The sequence below is a fragment of the Eupeodes corollae genome, chromosome 3 (genome assembly GCF_945859685.1).
Source record: "Eupeodes corollae chromosome 3, idEupCoro1.1, whole genome shotgun sequence".
NCBI lineage: Eukaryota > Metazoa > Arthropoda > Insecta > Diptera > Syrphidae > Eupeodes > Eupeodes corollae.
The window spans coordinates 69,244,572-69,262,093 of record NC_079149.1 but is presented as its reverse complement, the minus strand read 5'-3'; the positions used below and the strand labels follow the sequence as shown (position 1 = coordinate 69,262,093).

The 17,522-nt window shown below is 31.0% G+C and overlaps 2 protein-coding genes across 5 annotated transcripts in view; one reads left to right on the top strand and one right to left on the bottom strand.

Annotated features, from left to right (window-relative positions):
* The first annotated feature begins 3,882 nt into the window (after positions 1-3,882).
* The window catches only part of LOC129949023 (diacylglycerol kinase 1), a 140,498-nt gene continuing 126,858 nt past the window's right edge, over positions 3,883-17,522 (top strand). For 2 of the 4 annotated variants that reach the window (XM_056060217.1, XM_056060216.1), the window contains exon 1: positions 3,883-5,444. The gene's annotated coding sequence lies outside the window, so the exon portion shown is untranslated. The remainder of the gene's footprint in view (positions 5,445-17,522) is intronic. The other 2 variants (XM_056060215.1, XM_056060218.1) reach the window with 2 other exon arrangements.
* On the bottom strand, positions 14,722-16,727 carry LOC129949024 (juvenile hormone esterase-like). Its single transcript, XM_056060219.1, has 6 exons — positions 15,895-16,727; positions 15,627-15,837; positions 15,374-15,558; positions 15,181-15,319; positions 14,989-15,121; positions 14,722-14,933 (listed from the first exon to the last, which is right to left on the bottom strand). The coding sequence occupies exons 1-6, from the start codon at positions 16,708-16,710 to the stop codon at positions 14,768-14,770; spliced, it is 1,650 nt and encodes a 549-aa protein (XP_055916194.1). The 5' UTR covers positions 16,711-16,727; the 3' UTR covers positions 14,722-14,767.

Here is a 17,522-nt window from a genome sequence, read left to right as displayed (position 1 = left end):
TTTGAAGCCAATATCTTAGAGTTGTGAAAAGATATTTGAGTCAAAAATCAATTTTTACCAACTTTGGGTAATTTTTTAGTTTTTTTGTAAAAAAAACTGTCAATTAAATTTTTCTCAAAATTTTACTGAATGTTGAAAACAATATTTCTTATAAGTTAAAATTAGTTGATAGCCATAATCTCAAATTTTTGGAAATGTATTTGAGTCGAAATTCAATTTTTATCACCTTTGAGTAATGATTTTTTAAGTTTTTATTTTATATAAGAAAAACTGTCACTTCAATTAGTCTCAACATTGTACAAGATATTAAAAACATAATTTTTTGTTGCACAAAATTGTTTTGGAGATGAAATCATTTTGTTTGTTTTTGTAAGTTTTTTTTTTGTTTATACGTAAAACCGATTTTTTTTCCAAAAACATACTTGTTTTTTATCACGTTACAATACATAATATAAATTTTAATTCAAGTCTCTAGCGTTTCTCGTTCAAGAGATATTTAGGGTTAACCAAAATGTTTACCTTTTTTTTTAACTGCTATGGTAAAAAGACCAACCAAGCGATTTTCTTGAGAGTTTTTTCTGCATCTTTCTGCCTTTTTATCTGTATAAAAAAAATTATTTAAAGTCGATATCTCTTCTGGTTCTTGAGCTATGGACGACTTACGAACGTACGGACGTACGAACATACGTACACACGCACGCACAGACATCATTCTAAAAATCTTTTATTTCGACTCTAGGGACCTTGAAACGTAGAGAAATGTCAAAATTTTTAATTTGACAAATCGAACCCATTACACTTACTTCCTATGGGAAGTTTATAAACTAGGTGTCGCAACAGCTCTTGAAGAACCAGGCGTAGCCACTTACAAACCTCCACCTACAATTTGTATGCCGAACCCGAACAGCTAATTTAAGAAAAAACTTTTCATGACAAGAATTACTCTAGAAGGATTTTCGGTTGCACGAGCAGAGCTTAAACGCAAGATTAAACTTATCATTTTACACATTTTGTAAATATAACACGTTGCGTGAACACTATTAATAATTTTGTGAATATTTGTTTTTATTGACAGCCTGTTTTGACTCATTGTTATTATTATTGTATCTTAGGATTGACCATATAAAAATGCGTAAACGGTTTTATCGTATACTAGCTGAACTGTGCATCTTTCTAAAGACTTATTTATTTATAAGCTTTATATAAGATTCAATTTAACCTAGAACTAATGATTCAAGCTTACTTTAAGTTATAAAACGGTTATAATTTGCCAAAATATGCAACTATCCAACTGTTGTCGACCACGAAATTGTTTACTTTTACTTTCACTCGTTGCATTATATTATATCATCTATTTGATGTTATCGAATTTTTTTCGTAAACTTAGTTTGCATTTTATTGATTACATTTGCATCGAGTAATCCCGAGACATTCAGGCGATAGGGTTATTTAAACACAATTTAATTAAAACCTATGTACAAAATGTATCTGGTACCAGTTTTAAGGGTAATGAAATAACAAACCACAGCAAAGGCGAATATTTTGACAAAACCGATACGTCTAACACAATAAAATCTTGAAAATCAGAACAAGCTACTGAAAAAAAAAACAATTGTATGCTGCGAAACAGCACTCTACCTCCATCAATATATGGCACTTTTCTTTTATAGAAAATACTGCCTTAAAGAAGAATATAAGGACGATTTGGGATATGAAATAATGGAATTTTAACTAGATGTAAAAGTATACCCATGTTTGATTGATAGAAAAGAATATGTGGCTATGTAACTAAAGGACTTCGACCCTCTCAACGGATGTTCGCAGTATTCTTAACCAAAACATTGTAACCGTTTTTCTATTAAATAAAGAAAACCCGATCTATCCATCATTGTTTAATAAAAAAATGAATTGAAGTAGTTAACTGCATCAAATTACTATTTTTATCGATAGCCATGATATTTATCATTTAGTTCTTCATACATTTTTACTTTAAAGTCCATTATTTCAAAAACTATTGACTAAAACAACCTTATTTAAAAGTTAAAACAAGCATTCTGGCTCTTGAAGAAGGCATCATTTATAGTTGCAAGTGTTGCCGTTGTCTTAAAATGTGTGTTTGTTTTAGATTTGAAGTCAATTTTTATTAATACGCCCCTCCCGCCTTAACGAAAATATGGACACAATCTATCTTCCAATAGCAAATAAATGCTTATATTAAGCCCTTATAACAAAAACCGCTATTTAATATTAGCGTCGAAGTTATTGTATTCTACGAGTACCTAAAAGACGTCTTGCTTTACAATATAATTGGTTAGTGAACGGATTTGTTGCTGATCAATTTTGAAAAATTTTACATTTTGTAATTTTTTCTACAATAAGAACGCTTGATATATTTTCCTTACTCCGCTCACTCACTGGTAGCCGCGGACGTGCGGTATCGGTATATTTAAACTCATTCGGTACTAATACCTTAATGAATACATTTACTTCAATGAACACCTACCGAGCTTCATTATAAGGAATAGATAACTTTTCGATATTTACTTCATATATTTTCTTATGAACATAATGTAAGTTTCTTTTATAAACAAAATGGTTGAATATAATTTGTGGAGAAAAACACCATTCTATACTATAGGGCCCTTCTCTCACTTGCCTGTTTATAGTATCTGTGATCGATATTTAACGCTTAACTGACAAAATATCGATCTCAATTTCACTTAAGTTTGGTGATAGTACTTGGAGACTAAAAAAAATAACAATTTTTTTCTGCAAACAAATTTCGCATAAGGCTGGGGAGATATACCTACAATCGATCTGTATTGATTCCTTAAAGCGGTAAATATTGATTGCAGCTGCCAAACCGACAAGTGAGAAAGCGGCTTTACGAAATGAATTTCGATTTTATATTCTACGGTGATTTCATTTCAAATCAAACAAAAGTTTGATAAATTACAGTCGTCCCGATTGTTCATCAATGAATCAAATTAGTCAACTTTCCAATGTTATTAAAAGTTACTTGTTATTGGGGACTGATACAAATACAACAAATCGAAAACCATGAACATTAGACCAGCTGTTATTGAGTTATACAAGTTTTCGAACAAAAGCAATTTTACTCTATTCCTTAAGACTTACTGGTACATATTTTATACACTTTAAAAATAATATTTATGTTAACCAAATATTACGTCATACTTTTACATCCATTGTGTTCTTTGGCTATTTATTTTAACAAGTTGCAGCACCCCAAGAACAAGTGTATCAGTAGAAGTGCCTTGAATAAATTATGTACAATAGTTCATTAATTTAGCATAGACAATTTTTACAAAGTAAAACATGCCGTCATCATTGTCACCACACCATACCACACCACACTAGAACCAGAGCAAACATCATGACAAAAGCAACATTTATCCAACCATAAGGACAATGATGTAGGTCAAAGCTTCAATTTAATAATCCAACGGTATGATGACACGGATAAATTAGATATTTTTATATTTTATTCACCATATGATATACAAGGTGTAATTTTTTATATTGGGATATTCACCACAACAATCGATCTTGCGCACTTGCTGCGAAAAACATCATTTAGGCCAGAAAAATGTTCTTGGCCTTTGACGATTTCCCCAATGTGTTATCTCCAGTTTGAAAAGACGTCATAGTTTTGCACGTTCTATACCATCAGTGGGTTGGGTATGTATCTATTCAGTTTTCGACCCCTAAAGCAAGCTCTCACTTGGAGAGCACCACTCGGACGGAGACAGTAAAACTCGGTGAAAAGATAATAATATCTAATGTACTCTCGTAAATCGTGACCCTTGAGAAAGATTTTGGTATTTTCGAATAAAACAGTTTGTCCGTGGAGAATCGAATTCAGTTCAGATCAGCCGGTTAGTCGTGAAGCATTTAATCCAGCTAACTAAATAAATTAGTTCGGATATCGTGGTGTGTGTATCAGGATCTTTGTATCTGCATTCTTTCTTCTTTCTGTAGATACTCGTATATGTCTGTTCAGTGCACTTGGTACTTTAAGATTCATAGTGAAAGTTCAATAATTTTACTCTTCCGCACTCACCTGTGGGTTGCATATTTCTTAGTCTGCACTTAATTAAAAAGTCAAATGAAAATGTCTGTATCTTAAAAATTAGCAACTTAAATATTTTATCAGTGAACTATGTTTTGTATCTAAATAATTTGACTCCCGTTGGTTACCTATAAGTTAGTAGTTAAACTCGAGGGTGTGTGCGTTGTTATTCATTATTATTATTATTATTTTTATTACTTGTATCTCTGCAAATTCTGTGTAATTTATCTGAGTGCAAACAAAACAAAAACAACAACTTCGAACACGACGAGCGACGGCGGCGAAGACGGCCACTTGTGCGATACTTTACCTAATTTGTGTACCCATATTACAGAATGCAGAGATATTTGATATAAGATAAACTATCTAAAGGTGAACGCAATTTTGAGTGCTTTTGTATTTATGGTGTGCGCGTTATTATTTTTTGTTTAGTTATTTTGTCCTCCCACTGCGTCAACATACATCATTGACGGTGTTTGTTTTATTTTACTTTTGTATGTGAAATGTGTTTATAATTGTTCGTTGTCGGACTAACTTCACAATCGTTAGTTTAATATTAATTATTTTCTAGGCAGTAGACTTTTTTCCAATTATTGATTAATTCATCTTATCAAACCAAAACATAAACGAGTATAATAAAAATACAGGATAGTCTAATGCAAATATAATCAGACAAGCAAAGTGTTTGTTATATACAAAAAGAATTCCTTAAAATTATGCTTAATTAAATATGTCGTGCATATAAAAAAATCTATCTTAATTAACACAAATGGATACTTCGGACAAATTTTGCTGTTTCTTTTTACAAATCATTTTAAAAATATATTATATTAAAATATATACTTATAAATATGTTTGAACATATAAGTATGTTATGTACATAATATAATATGTATCTATACAATTTTAATCTCTTTTTTGTTTTCATCTAAAAGAATTCAAAGATACCTAAACAAAACAAATTAAGAATTTTTTATCAGAGGTGATTATTTTTCATCTATGAAATATTATTTTCTTTTTTTTTTTTAAGAGAAAAGCAAATGATGTGTTTTATGTGATTTTTTTAGCAAACAGAAACAGATAAAATATTGAAAATAAATATAGAATTAAACTCGCAGTGAAAACAAAAAATCTGTTGTCTTTTCGACATTTTAAAGGTGACAAGAACATTATAACAAAAATAAAAATATACGTATTTTTAAAAACCGGAAGATTATTTAAATTTGATTTAATAAGGAAACCTTACGCATGTAAGAAATTTTAACATTTAAAATAATCAATTTTCCCAAAATCGTAGAGGATAACAAACATAAATTCATTGGATGTAAAACCACTTTATACACAAAAATAAGTAAGTAACATAAATTCATGCTATAGTGTAATTTTTATTTAAGTTTTTTATTTGTATTTTTACATTTTTACATTTATAAGAAACAATATTTTACAATTAACTATCTGACATGGGGAACTTCGTACGACCTAACAGTTAGTTTGTATAGTTATGTGATAACTTTTAATCAAACTAAATTTATGATGAAGACATTTTCTTTGATGATTATATTGTACAGTCCCTGGCCATATTATTAAACGCACTTTAGATTTTATGCAAAATCTCAATTTTCAGCTATTTTAATCAGGTTTTCGAATATTGTAATGCATTTAAATTATTTTCTATGCAGAATATAAACTATTTCCTACTTTTTTTATCAAAATAAAACAACAGATTTATAGAATTTATATTTCTACAACATTTAAATAAATTGCGTATAACATAATAGTTATACAAATTCTGCATTGCTTCTAATAATACGGCCAGGAACTGTATATTAAGTGTCATTATTCCTTATATAACAGCAAGAAAAAAACAAATGGACCCGATAATTTGTGAAATTTGCATTTTCTGAAATTCACTCCGCAAACAGTAAAAGATTATACCTGCGCATTATAATTTGATAATTAGCATTTGCAATTGAGCTGTTTCATGGAATAAGTCCTTTGGATAGTAGACTTTTGTTTGAGTACTACAAATTTTAGATTCATCTTTCGTTTTTCTTTAATGGTTTGATTCAAAAGCTATGAAAGGATTAGATCTTCTGCATTACGGCATTTTTAATAATAAATACTCGCACAACAAAATTTACTAAAAACCTTATCTTAAAAAGAAAGCAAATCGACAAACAACTTTTATTATTTTTATATGCTTTAAATTTATCACATAAGACCTATAGAAAGAAAAAATATAACTATCAGTTTCTTGCATAATTAAAAAAAAAAATAAAAAAAATATTTGCTTTCATCACGAATTTTATACGAAAATGAAAACAAAATCTTATACAAAATTTTATTTTTTAGTAGTGATATTAGTGCTTAGGGCTTTCCTGCCAGAGACCTTGCTTTCAATCGCTGTCAATCAATATTGTTTTTTCACGGGTACACTGCCTCTTGCGAGGAATTGACAAAGTGATTTCTCAAATTGGCAGTTTAGATTCGTCATAAAAACTGTAGGTCCCCTCAGGCCGGGATTAATAAGGGGACTGCAGCCCAGGGCTCTGCGGAAACGAGGGCCCAATCCCTTTAAGAAATTTAAACCGTTTAACCATCAAAGACTGTCGAGCAAAAACTTACGATAATGCCAGTAACATGTCAGGAAAATACTCTGGATTGGCGAATGTAGCGTGAATGATAATATTCATTTCGCGAATTTTTTTAATCTTTTACAAACAGTGTTCAACTTTTTTAGTTCATCCACACATAGATGGAATGTATTGCAAAAAAAAGTGGAAAGTTACGAGTTTGTCATAACTCGATGGTCGAAAAGAGCAGATGCCGTGAATGCTCTAGTGAAAAATGTTGCTTGTACTTTTAATGCGTTAAGCTGCTTAGCTGATGTTCAAAAACAAAAATTATATACTCGGCATGAAGCTTTATCTTTAAAATCGAATATTATTAAACTTAAAAATTTGACGCCACCAATTCGTATTTGCAAAAAGGTGGAACTAGATTTAAACGTAGCTAAAAATATGATGTTGTGTTTGATTGAATATTTAAAAAAAAAAACGAGATATTTTTTCTCAAATTCAAATAGAATCGAAAGCCTTGAGCAAAGAAGTTAATCAGGAATTGTCTTATTCAGTAAAAGAAAAATTAAAAATATATTGAACGACTGAGAAAAAGAAAAAGAAACGCTCTATGGGATCTGATAAGTTTAGAATTGGCACTTTTCATGTAATAATAGATAAATTGCTTACAGAAATGCACAAGAGGATTGAAGCTTACACTTACCTTACTAATATCTTCGGATTTGCTTGCAATATTTTAAGTACGAGTGAAAATGAAGTAAAAATAAAACGAAAACATGTAGACGAAATTTATCATAAAGGTTTGCAAATTGAATTAACTTACGAGGTAGAGCAGCTTATTCAAATGATGAAATTGCAGCCACAAGTGTTTTCTTTTCAAGTTCAAAAAGAAAAAAGTGAACTTATTTCACCATTTAAAATACTTAACTGGATCGTTGAAAAAGAAATGATTGACGTTTTTACAAATGTGTATATAGCCCTTAGAATATTCGTAACAATACCTTTAGCTAATTGTGAAGCAAAAAGATCTTTCTCAATCCTTAAAAGAATAAAAAATATGTACCGATCTTCGATGTTGAACGAAAGATTATCATCTTTAACTCGTTTAGTAATCCAATCCGAATTATTAAGACCGATTGATTTTAATGATTTGATTCGAGATTCTGTAAAAATGAAATTGAGAAAAAAAATGTTGTTTAATAATTATAAATTAATGTATACTTACTCATTCAATCTAATAAATCATAACTACTACATAATTTGTTACTTTGAATTCTTAGAAGTTGAATAATCAAAAAGAAATGGTCTGTCGGTTTTGAGTTCATGGTTTTTGGATTAACTACAAATTGGGTTAAGTTGGTCGCTTTTGGGTTTTCGATTTTTTATTTGCGATTGCAAAATGAACAATTTAATTTTTCAAAAACGTTAAAAAGAACCCTTGATGGATAATTAGCCTCGGGTATCAAAAATTCATAATCTTATCGGGGGTTGGAGCACTAACTAGTGTCAAGTGTCTTTTTAAAATACATTTTCGAAAAATTAAAAGAAATTATCCAGATTCAGTCTTTTACAAAACAATAACATATAATATAAATAAATAATATTGAACAACAAAACATCTAATTGTTTTAGTTTACACAATATTCATTGGTCTCTATATTTAATTCTATTTGTGTTTCTTTTAAATTGAATTCATAATCCTTTTAATGGATAAATTAAAAATATGTAAATCTTAAAAATATATTCACCCTCACGATAAATTAAAATCCTCATTTATACATGCTCTATTATACTACTATAAATAAACTATTTTATTAAAAAATTAAAAGTTGACACACAAATATTCAGATAATGTTGATGAAAGGAAAATTAAAATCTTAAAAACGATAATTTCAGGGAAATTTTTGAACAAACTGAAGAACTGGGAATTATAAAATATTCAATGATATGTTATCATTTAATTGGTTACGTTTGGTATTTGATGGATTTCTTGTCGTATTTCTTTTTATTGAGGTACAAATTTATAATTTTGTGTTTAAATATTTATTTATTAGAGTATCTTGGGAATTCTTATAAACATGAAGATAAAGTTGTAATGGAGAGTTAAATTTCTATCCTGATTACCCCCAAAGCGAAACAAAACTTTTTTAATTATGTTGTTTTTCGTTTTAATATATAGGAACTGCGATTAAACGACATTTTCTTTCCCTTTAGGCAGGAAACAGTTTTTTTTTGGTTAAATAATGAAGTTTTTTTGTGTTTGTTTTCGTCTAGAATGTGTACAGTGTGACAGCAAGCTTTGAAATACTCTTTAAGTGTCATGAGCAAACTTTGTATTTATGTACTTATGGTGAAGTGGTTGCCAGAAAAATATTAAGATTAAAATCCATTGCTTTAAAAAAAGTATCTTTGGTATGTTTTTTTTAAATTGACGGCGTTTGCTTTACAAAAAAAGTTTTGGTGGCTGAGGTCAATACTTTTTCTAATTAAATAAAAGGTGCCGAAAACTTTACAACAGTTGTTTAGACATTTACGTGATAATGCCAAAATTAACTTTTTTTAGTACAAATTATTCAAATATTGGTATGATTCCATTAAAAAAATAAAACTATATACCTTGCAGGACAAGGTGATTTGAAATCGAATGATGTACAATAACTTAAAAGATAACTTCATACCTCGGTTAATATTGTCATAATGTAGTATCTCAGGGACCCAAGCATTCTTAACCTCCCATAAGAAGTTATTATAATCGGTCCAGCTTGTCAAATTTAAAATGTTTCACATTTCAAAACGTTTTAAGTTTTTAGAATCTAAAATCGGGAAGCTTCTTTCATCGTCCATATTTCAAGAATCAGTACAGATATCGGCTTGATTAAAACTGTAACTTAAAGTATAGATTAAATTAGATAAATATTTATTGTTTATTAAAATAATAATTGCAATGATAATGGTGAGACGTTCATCAACGCCAATAGCCTTGCGATTGGTGTGGTTATCACTTTGTTTAAACACAAACTCTTTCATAAAATTAGCTGGGTGTCGACGGACAGGCAAGCGTCTTCCAACCAAATTGACCACTTCGCGATTAGTCGACGCTTTAAGAGCAGTCTCTCACTAAATGATAGCTACCCTAAGATTGCGTACAGCTACAGTTCGAAGATGGAACGGAATAACACGAGCCCCCAAATTCAACATCGGGAGACTAAAGGACAACACGACAAGTCAACAATTTATGGAAAACCTGTCACACGAAATGAGAACAATCAAAAGCACAGTATATGAGGACATCGAACAGCATTGGAATGATGTGAAAAATGTTTTCATTTCAGGTGCTGACAGAATAGTCGGTCGGAAAGAAGGAAGCAACAACACTTGGCTTTCATAAAAATCTTGGGCAAGGATCAACGAATAACTGCTGCACAAGGGGAAGAAAGAAAGGTTTTGGAGTTCCGTATCGCATGAAAAAGAGAGAGGTTCACCGCAGTGTGAACGCGACAAGCGTAACTACATCAACGCATTGGTGCAAGAAGCAGAAGATGCTACAAACAGGTGTGACAGCAGGACCGTTTACAGAATAACTAAAGAGCTATTCGGTGCACACAGCTCAAAGCAACACCTGGTGAAAGAAGTAGATGGTACCATCATAAGCTCGGTGGATTATCAAGTCAGAAGGTGGAAAGATCACTTTTCCTCCTTCTTTTAAACCGAGTTTTTGCAAACAACGTGCAGCCGATACCTTTTGAAGCGCCTGAAGGCTCTAATTCCCGAACATGGACCGCATGTCCCATTAAAGATGAGATCGTTGCAGCAATTAAAGCACTTAAGAACAACAAAGCGGTAGGACCTGATGGAATTCCCGAAGAGCTTTTGCAGGAAGCGCCAACGTCATCAAGCGAACTGCTTCATCCGCTCATAAAAGTAGCCTGCACCACCGAAAGCTACCCACATGAGTTTAAGAAGGGAATTATCGTCAAGCTCCCAAAAAAAGGAGACCTCACAAAGTGCGAAAACTGGAGAGAAATTTGCGTTATACCTACCGTTGCCAAAATAGTATCAAAAGTCATACTGGAACGCATCAGAGAACACTTTGAGGCCACACTCGATGCCGAGCAAGCAGGATTCCGCGCTGGATCCTCCTGTATTGATCATATCAATATAATTGCGGATCAGTATTAAACAGTGCGTTGAATATCGATATCCACTACACCTGCTGTTCATCGACTTCGAGAAGGCCTTTGATAGCGTTTATAGGGAGTATATCTGGTTAGCTTTGCGGAGGAGAGGCATCCCAGAAAAACTAATTATTAAAACAGTATATGATGGATCCAAGTGTCACGTTCTGCACGAAGGTAGGTTTTCAGATGACGATGTATGCTACTCTCTCATAGGATCATGGTTCTCCATCAAATGACAACAAGTGTGGATGACAAGCTGAAGTTGTGGGCCAACAAATTAATTCCGTCATTGCCGAATCGGCCAAGCAAAAGCGGCGTTCGGTATGCTGTCAAAAATTTGGAAGAATAACTCTATCAGACAAGAACATAGCTACGACTGTTTCGCACAAATGTCGAATCTGTGCTTCTTTATGGGACTTAACAGTTCTAAGGACCTAAGTAAGTAAAGTAATAAATAGGTACAATTTTGTATTAAAGAAAAATTCAAACAACAAACAACTAAATTAAATAAATTTAAAATTAAGACAAAAATTGAAGTTTAAATAATATATGAAATCATAAGTTTAAATGAAATCTACAACTCAAATTTACTACTAATAACAATTTCAACATAATAATTTAAAATTATGTTTAAACAGAAAAAAATTGCAAGGTCAGTTAGACCTTTTATTTTAGGTAAGATAAAAAATTAAAAAAACGACCAGTTCAAATATATCGAACCGGCATGCATCGTCCAGCCATAATCTCAATTGAGGACACTGAAAAATTCGCCATACGAAAGATAATTTTTTGGCGAATTTCTTTCAAAATAGGACATGTCGCTAAGAAATCATAGATGTCTTAATTTTGATTTAAGTTACACAAAACACATTTTGGGTTAAAATTAGTACAATATTGCCAAAAACTAAATTCATACACTTCTGTTCTGACTTTAAATACGAGACTCATACCAGAAACATAAAGGTCCCTTCTAAAATTACTGTTTTCACCTATCTATTACCAATATACTTTCGTTAGTCTACTTTCGCAATGTAATCATAACAAATATGTTGCCATTCTGTTACATTGAATGTACTTAAATTGGAAGGGACATCATGTTCCAAGGCCAGTTCTAGAAGATTTTGAAAAGGAGCATAACTACAAGGAAGAGAAACAAGCAGTATTTTTAACTTCCCATAAGAAGTTATTGTAATAGGTCCGATTTGTCAAAATGAAAATTTTGACATTTCTCGACGTTTCAAGGTCCCTAGAGTCGAAATAAAAGATATTCAGAAAGATGTCTATGCGTGCGTGTTTACGTACGTTCGTACGTCCGTATGTCCGTACGTTCGCGAAGTTTTTTCGTCGTTCATAGCTCAAGAAACAGAAGAGATATCGACTTCAAATAAATTTTTTTATACAGATAATAAGGCAGAAAGATGCAGAAAGGGCTCTCAAGAAAATTGCAAGGGCGGTTTTTTTACCATAGTAGTTTAAAAAAAGTGAAAATTTTGGTTAACCTTAAATATCTCATGAACCAAAAACGCCAGAGACTTGAGTTAAATTTTCTATAATACATTGTAACGTGATGCAAATCAAGTATATTTGTGAAAAAAAATTAAATAACGGATTTATATATCAAAAAAACTGAAAAAAAAAATGTTCAGCTTGAAAATTTTACGAATACAACATGATTATATCTCCAAAGCAATTTTGTGCAACAAAAAAATAACGTTTTTAACATTTGGTATGATTTTGAGAAAATTAAAATAGACAGTTTTTTTATAAGAAATAAAACCTAAAAAAAAAACATTACTCAAAGTTGGAAAAATTGAATTTCGACTCAAATATCTTTTCAAAACCTGGAGATATTGGCTTTAGACTACTTTTATCTTTTAAAAAATATTGTTGTCAACATTTAGTAAAGTTTTGATTTCATAGAAAATATTATTTTCGAAATTCAGTAGTTTTTTTTTTTATAAAAGTCCAACAGTCCGTTTTTTTAATAAAAAAATAAAATTTATAAGTATTGTACGCAAATTTGGTAAAAATGTATGTTCGATTTATGATATCTCTCAAATTAATTTCATTGAAAAAGTTTGCAAAATTTTAAGAAACGCTACTAAAATTGGTAAAAACTTGTTTTCGACTAAAAATCGCGACTAGATTTTGAAACTAAACTATTTCTTTGTATGAAAAATATTGTTGGTAATTTTAAAATTTGTAAGAATAATTCAACTAACAACTTTTTAAACCCAACATGAAAACCTACAAACTTTTAAGCAAGACAAATAAACAGACGGGATGGGAAGTTATCAGTGTGGATCGCATCCCAGCCTCTTTTTATTTTTAAGTTGTTATCAGTTCTGTTTTATAACTTTGGTTAAAAGGTCAACGTTAGGCTTCAAGTTTTCTATACAAAATTAAGTAAACTGATTGAAAACTTCAATGCTGGTGCCATCTAATTTTTAAATCCTGTCAGATCGAGTTCGGTTCCGGAATATCAATATCTTAGATTTTGCAGAGTTAATTCTTAAAGCTGAATGTTTGCTGTTTACCATAATTGATGGATCGCTTTGCAATCCAATTGAAATTATTAAATCGTACTACAAAAATTGTTTCCAAACGTAACCACTGCTATGTTTGCTATAGTCGACGCAAGCAGTTGGGAAAATAAAAGTTTGTATAACATGTTATATTCAATAAATCAAGTCTATGCTATATACACATGTGTGCATAGTTCTAAACTCCTTCTTCGTCTAGCTGAAAAGGATAAAAATCAACAACAGTATTTTCTGTTTTAGTAATAAGAAAACACTTAATTTAATTAGCTAACTTAATTTAAAACATCACAATACTAAGAATACTTGTAATCGACGTAATTTCAAACAAAATAAATATTCAAAATCTTTCCAGCGAGAAGCAAATTTGCGATCTTGTTAATATTATTACAATAATAATCGAGGCAATCTCAATATAATATCTTAATATTTATAACATGAGTATTTCTATTGTTGATATATAAAATGTATTTCAGTCTAATAGTTGAACTCTCAATAACGAACAATATTGTTTACACTTAAAATAATGCACCATCATGTCAGGCTGGATAAACTAAATTAATTGCCACTTAACTGGAATGATGTGTGGGAATTTTCGTATTAATGTATTTTTTGATTTGAACCGAATGCATTTCGAAGTCGTAAATTGTTTAAATTACATGAATAATTTATTTATTGATAGCGTTTTCAGGGGCGTTTATAGTGTTCAAAAATGTTAATTTAAGTTATGTCTGGATGTTGTAGATTTGCACTGTGTTGTGCGGTCACTTTATTAATTAATAATGTATTATATTTTACTCATAATGGGTTAAAATTATGAGTAACATTTTTACGGGTGTTGTACTTTCAATATAGCATAAAATAATATATAATTCGATTAAAACAGCAGTTTGTAAGCAATTATTATTATTATCAAGGACACACTCCTTTTTCCGTTTAAGTTTACTTTTGTGTCTGGATTTCCAATTCATTGAATTATAAAATTTTGAAATAGTCTTTTTACAAATTGGTGAATTTTTTAGTCGTTTAGTCTTATAATGTGCTTTTTTTTAACGAAGTACAGTATATAGAATATACTCTGTACTACAAACCGGACACCTTGAATAAACGGACGGGTATCATAGAATGGAATTTTCATATAAAATAGTCTCATTTATTCGGACGCCTCTTTTAATAGAATAGACGCTTCTGATTTATTGAGCTTACTTTTAGTACACAGATTGTTATTATTTAATAGTGTTTGAATTTCTTCCATTAGTTATCGCTCCGATAAGAAACACTTTATTTGTTGTCTTGTTAGTTGACTTAAAAATAAATAGAAATTGCACCCGTGATTTTTACACAACTTTTTCATTTACTTTATTTCTATATTTTTGTCTATGATATTTCTCCTAAAATAATTTCCCAAGTTGCTAAGCGTCTTACAAACAATTGTTCGTCCATTAAAAGCTCATCTCCTATATCTAAATAATTTTCACTTTCTATATTATAGGGCTTCCAGTTTAAGTTTTTGAGATATTCGTCTTTGGAATTGTTTGGATTTCTGAAAAAAAGCATTGGAAAACTGTGTGAAACTAATTCCATAAATAAGTACTTACCCAGTCTCAGCAAATTGTGTCCACATTCTAGTAATCCTTTCAACAATTTTATTTTCAGGGTCTGTTTTTGAAAAAAGCGGTGCTATCCGCGGTATGTGGAGAAGATAAAGCAAATCGTCGTGATGAACCGCACCTATAATTAGAAATAAGAAATTAAAATATTTGTTTGCTTTGTTGGTGCATATATATTACCATATGCAGAGTCTCCCGGGTATTTGAAATCGCTATAACGTCCTTTGTATGTAAAACAGTAGTAATAAACTGGAATGTGTTTTTCTAGAAGGTTCACGAGTCTATAAACTGGAAAGCCGATGATAGCATCGCTCAAAAGCTGCAGAGAATAAATCATTGGAAAACATTTCTTGGAGTTTTTGGTTGTAATTACCTTTTCAAACGGTTCAAATGGAGTAGAATTTGCAATAACTTTGTTATCAACTTGATAAGCAACTCTTAGAAGTGTACTTATTTCCTTAGAAGCGCTAGAGTTTCTATCATAATTAAGCATAATGGGTGCAATTTCATTCCAATGTTTGTTCATTTGTTCAGTAATATTTTCATTTTGCAAGTTATCTTAAAAAAAAACGAAGGCAAAATGAATTAAACAAATTAAATGACTACTGACTGCACTGTACACTTACAGTAAGCTATCCGAGCAAATTCATCCTTTGTCCTTCCAATAATCATTGGTGTTTTTTGGAAGTTCCCCTTTTCAAATGATGTTAGTGGATCTTCGGTTAAAAATCTCTCTTGACCAAAATCCTTTTCGATGACTGGGCTCCAATTCAACATGGGGTGGTATCCAATTTCAAACATATTGTCAAAGGTTTTAACAAAATCTTCAAATGGTGCCTAAGAAATAATTGAACTCAAACTATTGAAAAGATTTTTTACTCTGCTCGTAAATACCTCTTTGAGACACTTTATTATATCTTTTGTGCTATCGCTTGGACACTTCAGCAACTTTGCCTGCTTCCTTACTAGATTCAACTGATCGTCGGTGTATTTTACTAATTGGATCGGTGAACCGCTCATTGCAATGGCTCTGTGAAATAAACCTCTTGACATTGGTGAAACCATGTGTAAGCCAGTACTTCGACTCCCAGCACTGTAACCTAGCAATGTTACTGAATTCGGATTGCCACCGAAATTGTGAATATGATCCCGAACCCATCTCAGAGCGAATACCTGATCTTTTAGTCCTGCATTTCCAGGTGCGTCAGCAGTACCAGTTGCAAGGAAACCAAGCGTGCCTAACCGGTAGTTTATTGTTACTAATACAACATTCCGATCCATGAGAAGTTGAGGTCCAGCACTTACTATTCGTCCAGAAGATCCATAGAATCCTCCAGGATGTATAAAAACAATAACTGGACTCGATTTGTTTTGGTTGAGATCCTTTGAGTACACATTCAGTCGTAAGCAATCTTCAGAATTATCTGGTGAATTCAATGGACTTTGAGGGCATCTCGGTCCGTCTATTGTTGCATTGAATAACTCTGGTTTCCATGGCTCCACTGGTTTTGGGTTAGTAAATCGTAATTCACCGACAGGGTTTTGAGCATATCGGATGCCTAGAAAAGCTTTAAAACTTTCTCCTAAACGAGAAGTTAGTTCAACACCACTTATATCACCCAATGAAGTAGAAACTATTATAGGCGGGGACGGAGAAGACGTAGTTAAAGCAAACGTAATACACAGCGCGAAACAGATTATTGATAGCATTTTAGAATTTAAACTGAAAAATAAATGAGATTGAAACAGCTTTTTATAGACTCGAGATTTATTTAAACTGTCTTATGTCTCATCGTGGAAACCCCCCCATCAAGTTCAATAACATGATCCGGTTTATTTTAAAACAACAACACTTCCGTTGTTTTTTTGTATGTTCTTATTTAAGACTAGAATAGATTATTGCATTCTCTCCAAGATCAAGTATAGAAACGCGTTCTATGTTAACAATTAATTTTATTTGTATAATTATGATGTGAAAAGATTTCTTGAGTAGAATACAGCTTATTGCATCAGTTTTGTTAATTCAGATCATTATACAAAGATTTAATTTTATAAAAGTATTATTCTTTGCACAATAAGAATTATAAGACTTTTATTTGTATCGCGAAAAACAGATTTTGAGTGTATCGATTACAGTTTTAATCAAAAATGTAATACCTACACAAACTTAAACTACATTTCATACAATTTAATAATTTTATAATAGTTAAACTTAGCTTTTTTCCAACTAATTTGTAGTTTTAGGGCGTCAATATGAAGCGCGAAAATGAAACGTCTCTGAATGCTGTGCTCGGTCTCTTTGATCAACATTTCTTACTGTTTTACCTGTTATTTCTTATAATCATAAAATAGTGCTAAATTAAGACATATTTAATATTTAACAATCATTGTTATTTTTATTCCATTTTTTCCTTACTTACTTTTGTAAAGTTATAAATAATGGATTCCTAAAAACTCGATCCTTATACATAGTTGTGGTTAAAATTATGCTTTTTAATGTATTGATGATATTTTATTTAATT

Bases quoted from the DNA above. Each gene is read 5' to 3' on its own strand.
- LOC129949024 (XM_056060219.1), bottom strand. From the start codon at position 16,710: ATGCTATCAATAATCTGTTTCGCGCTGTGTATTACGTTTGCTTTAACT. The intron at 15,838-15,894 runs GTATTTACGAGC...ATTATTTCTTAG, and splicing joins TAATAAAGTGTCTCAAAGAG to GCACCATTTGAAGATTTTGT. The intron at 14,934-14,988 runs GTAAGTACTTAT...GCTTTTTTTCAG, and splicing joins ACACAATTTGCTGAGACTGG to AAATCCAAACAATTCCAAAG.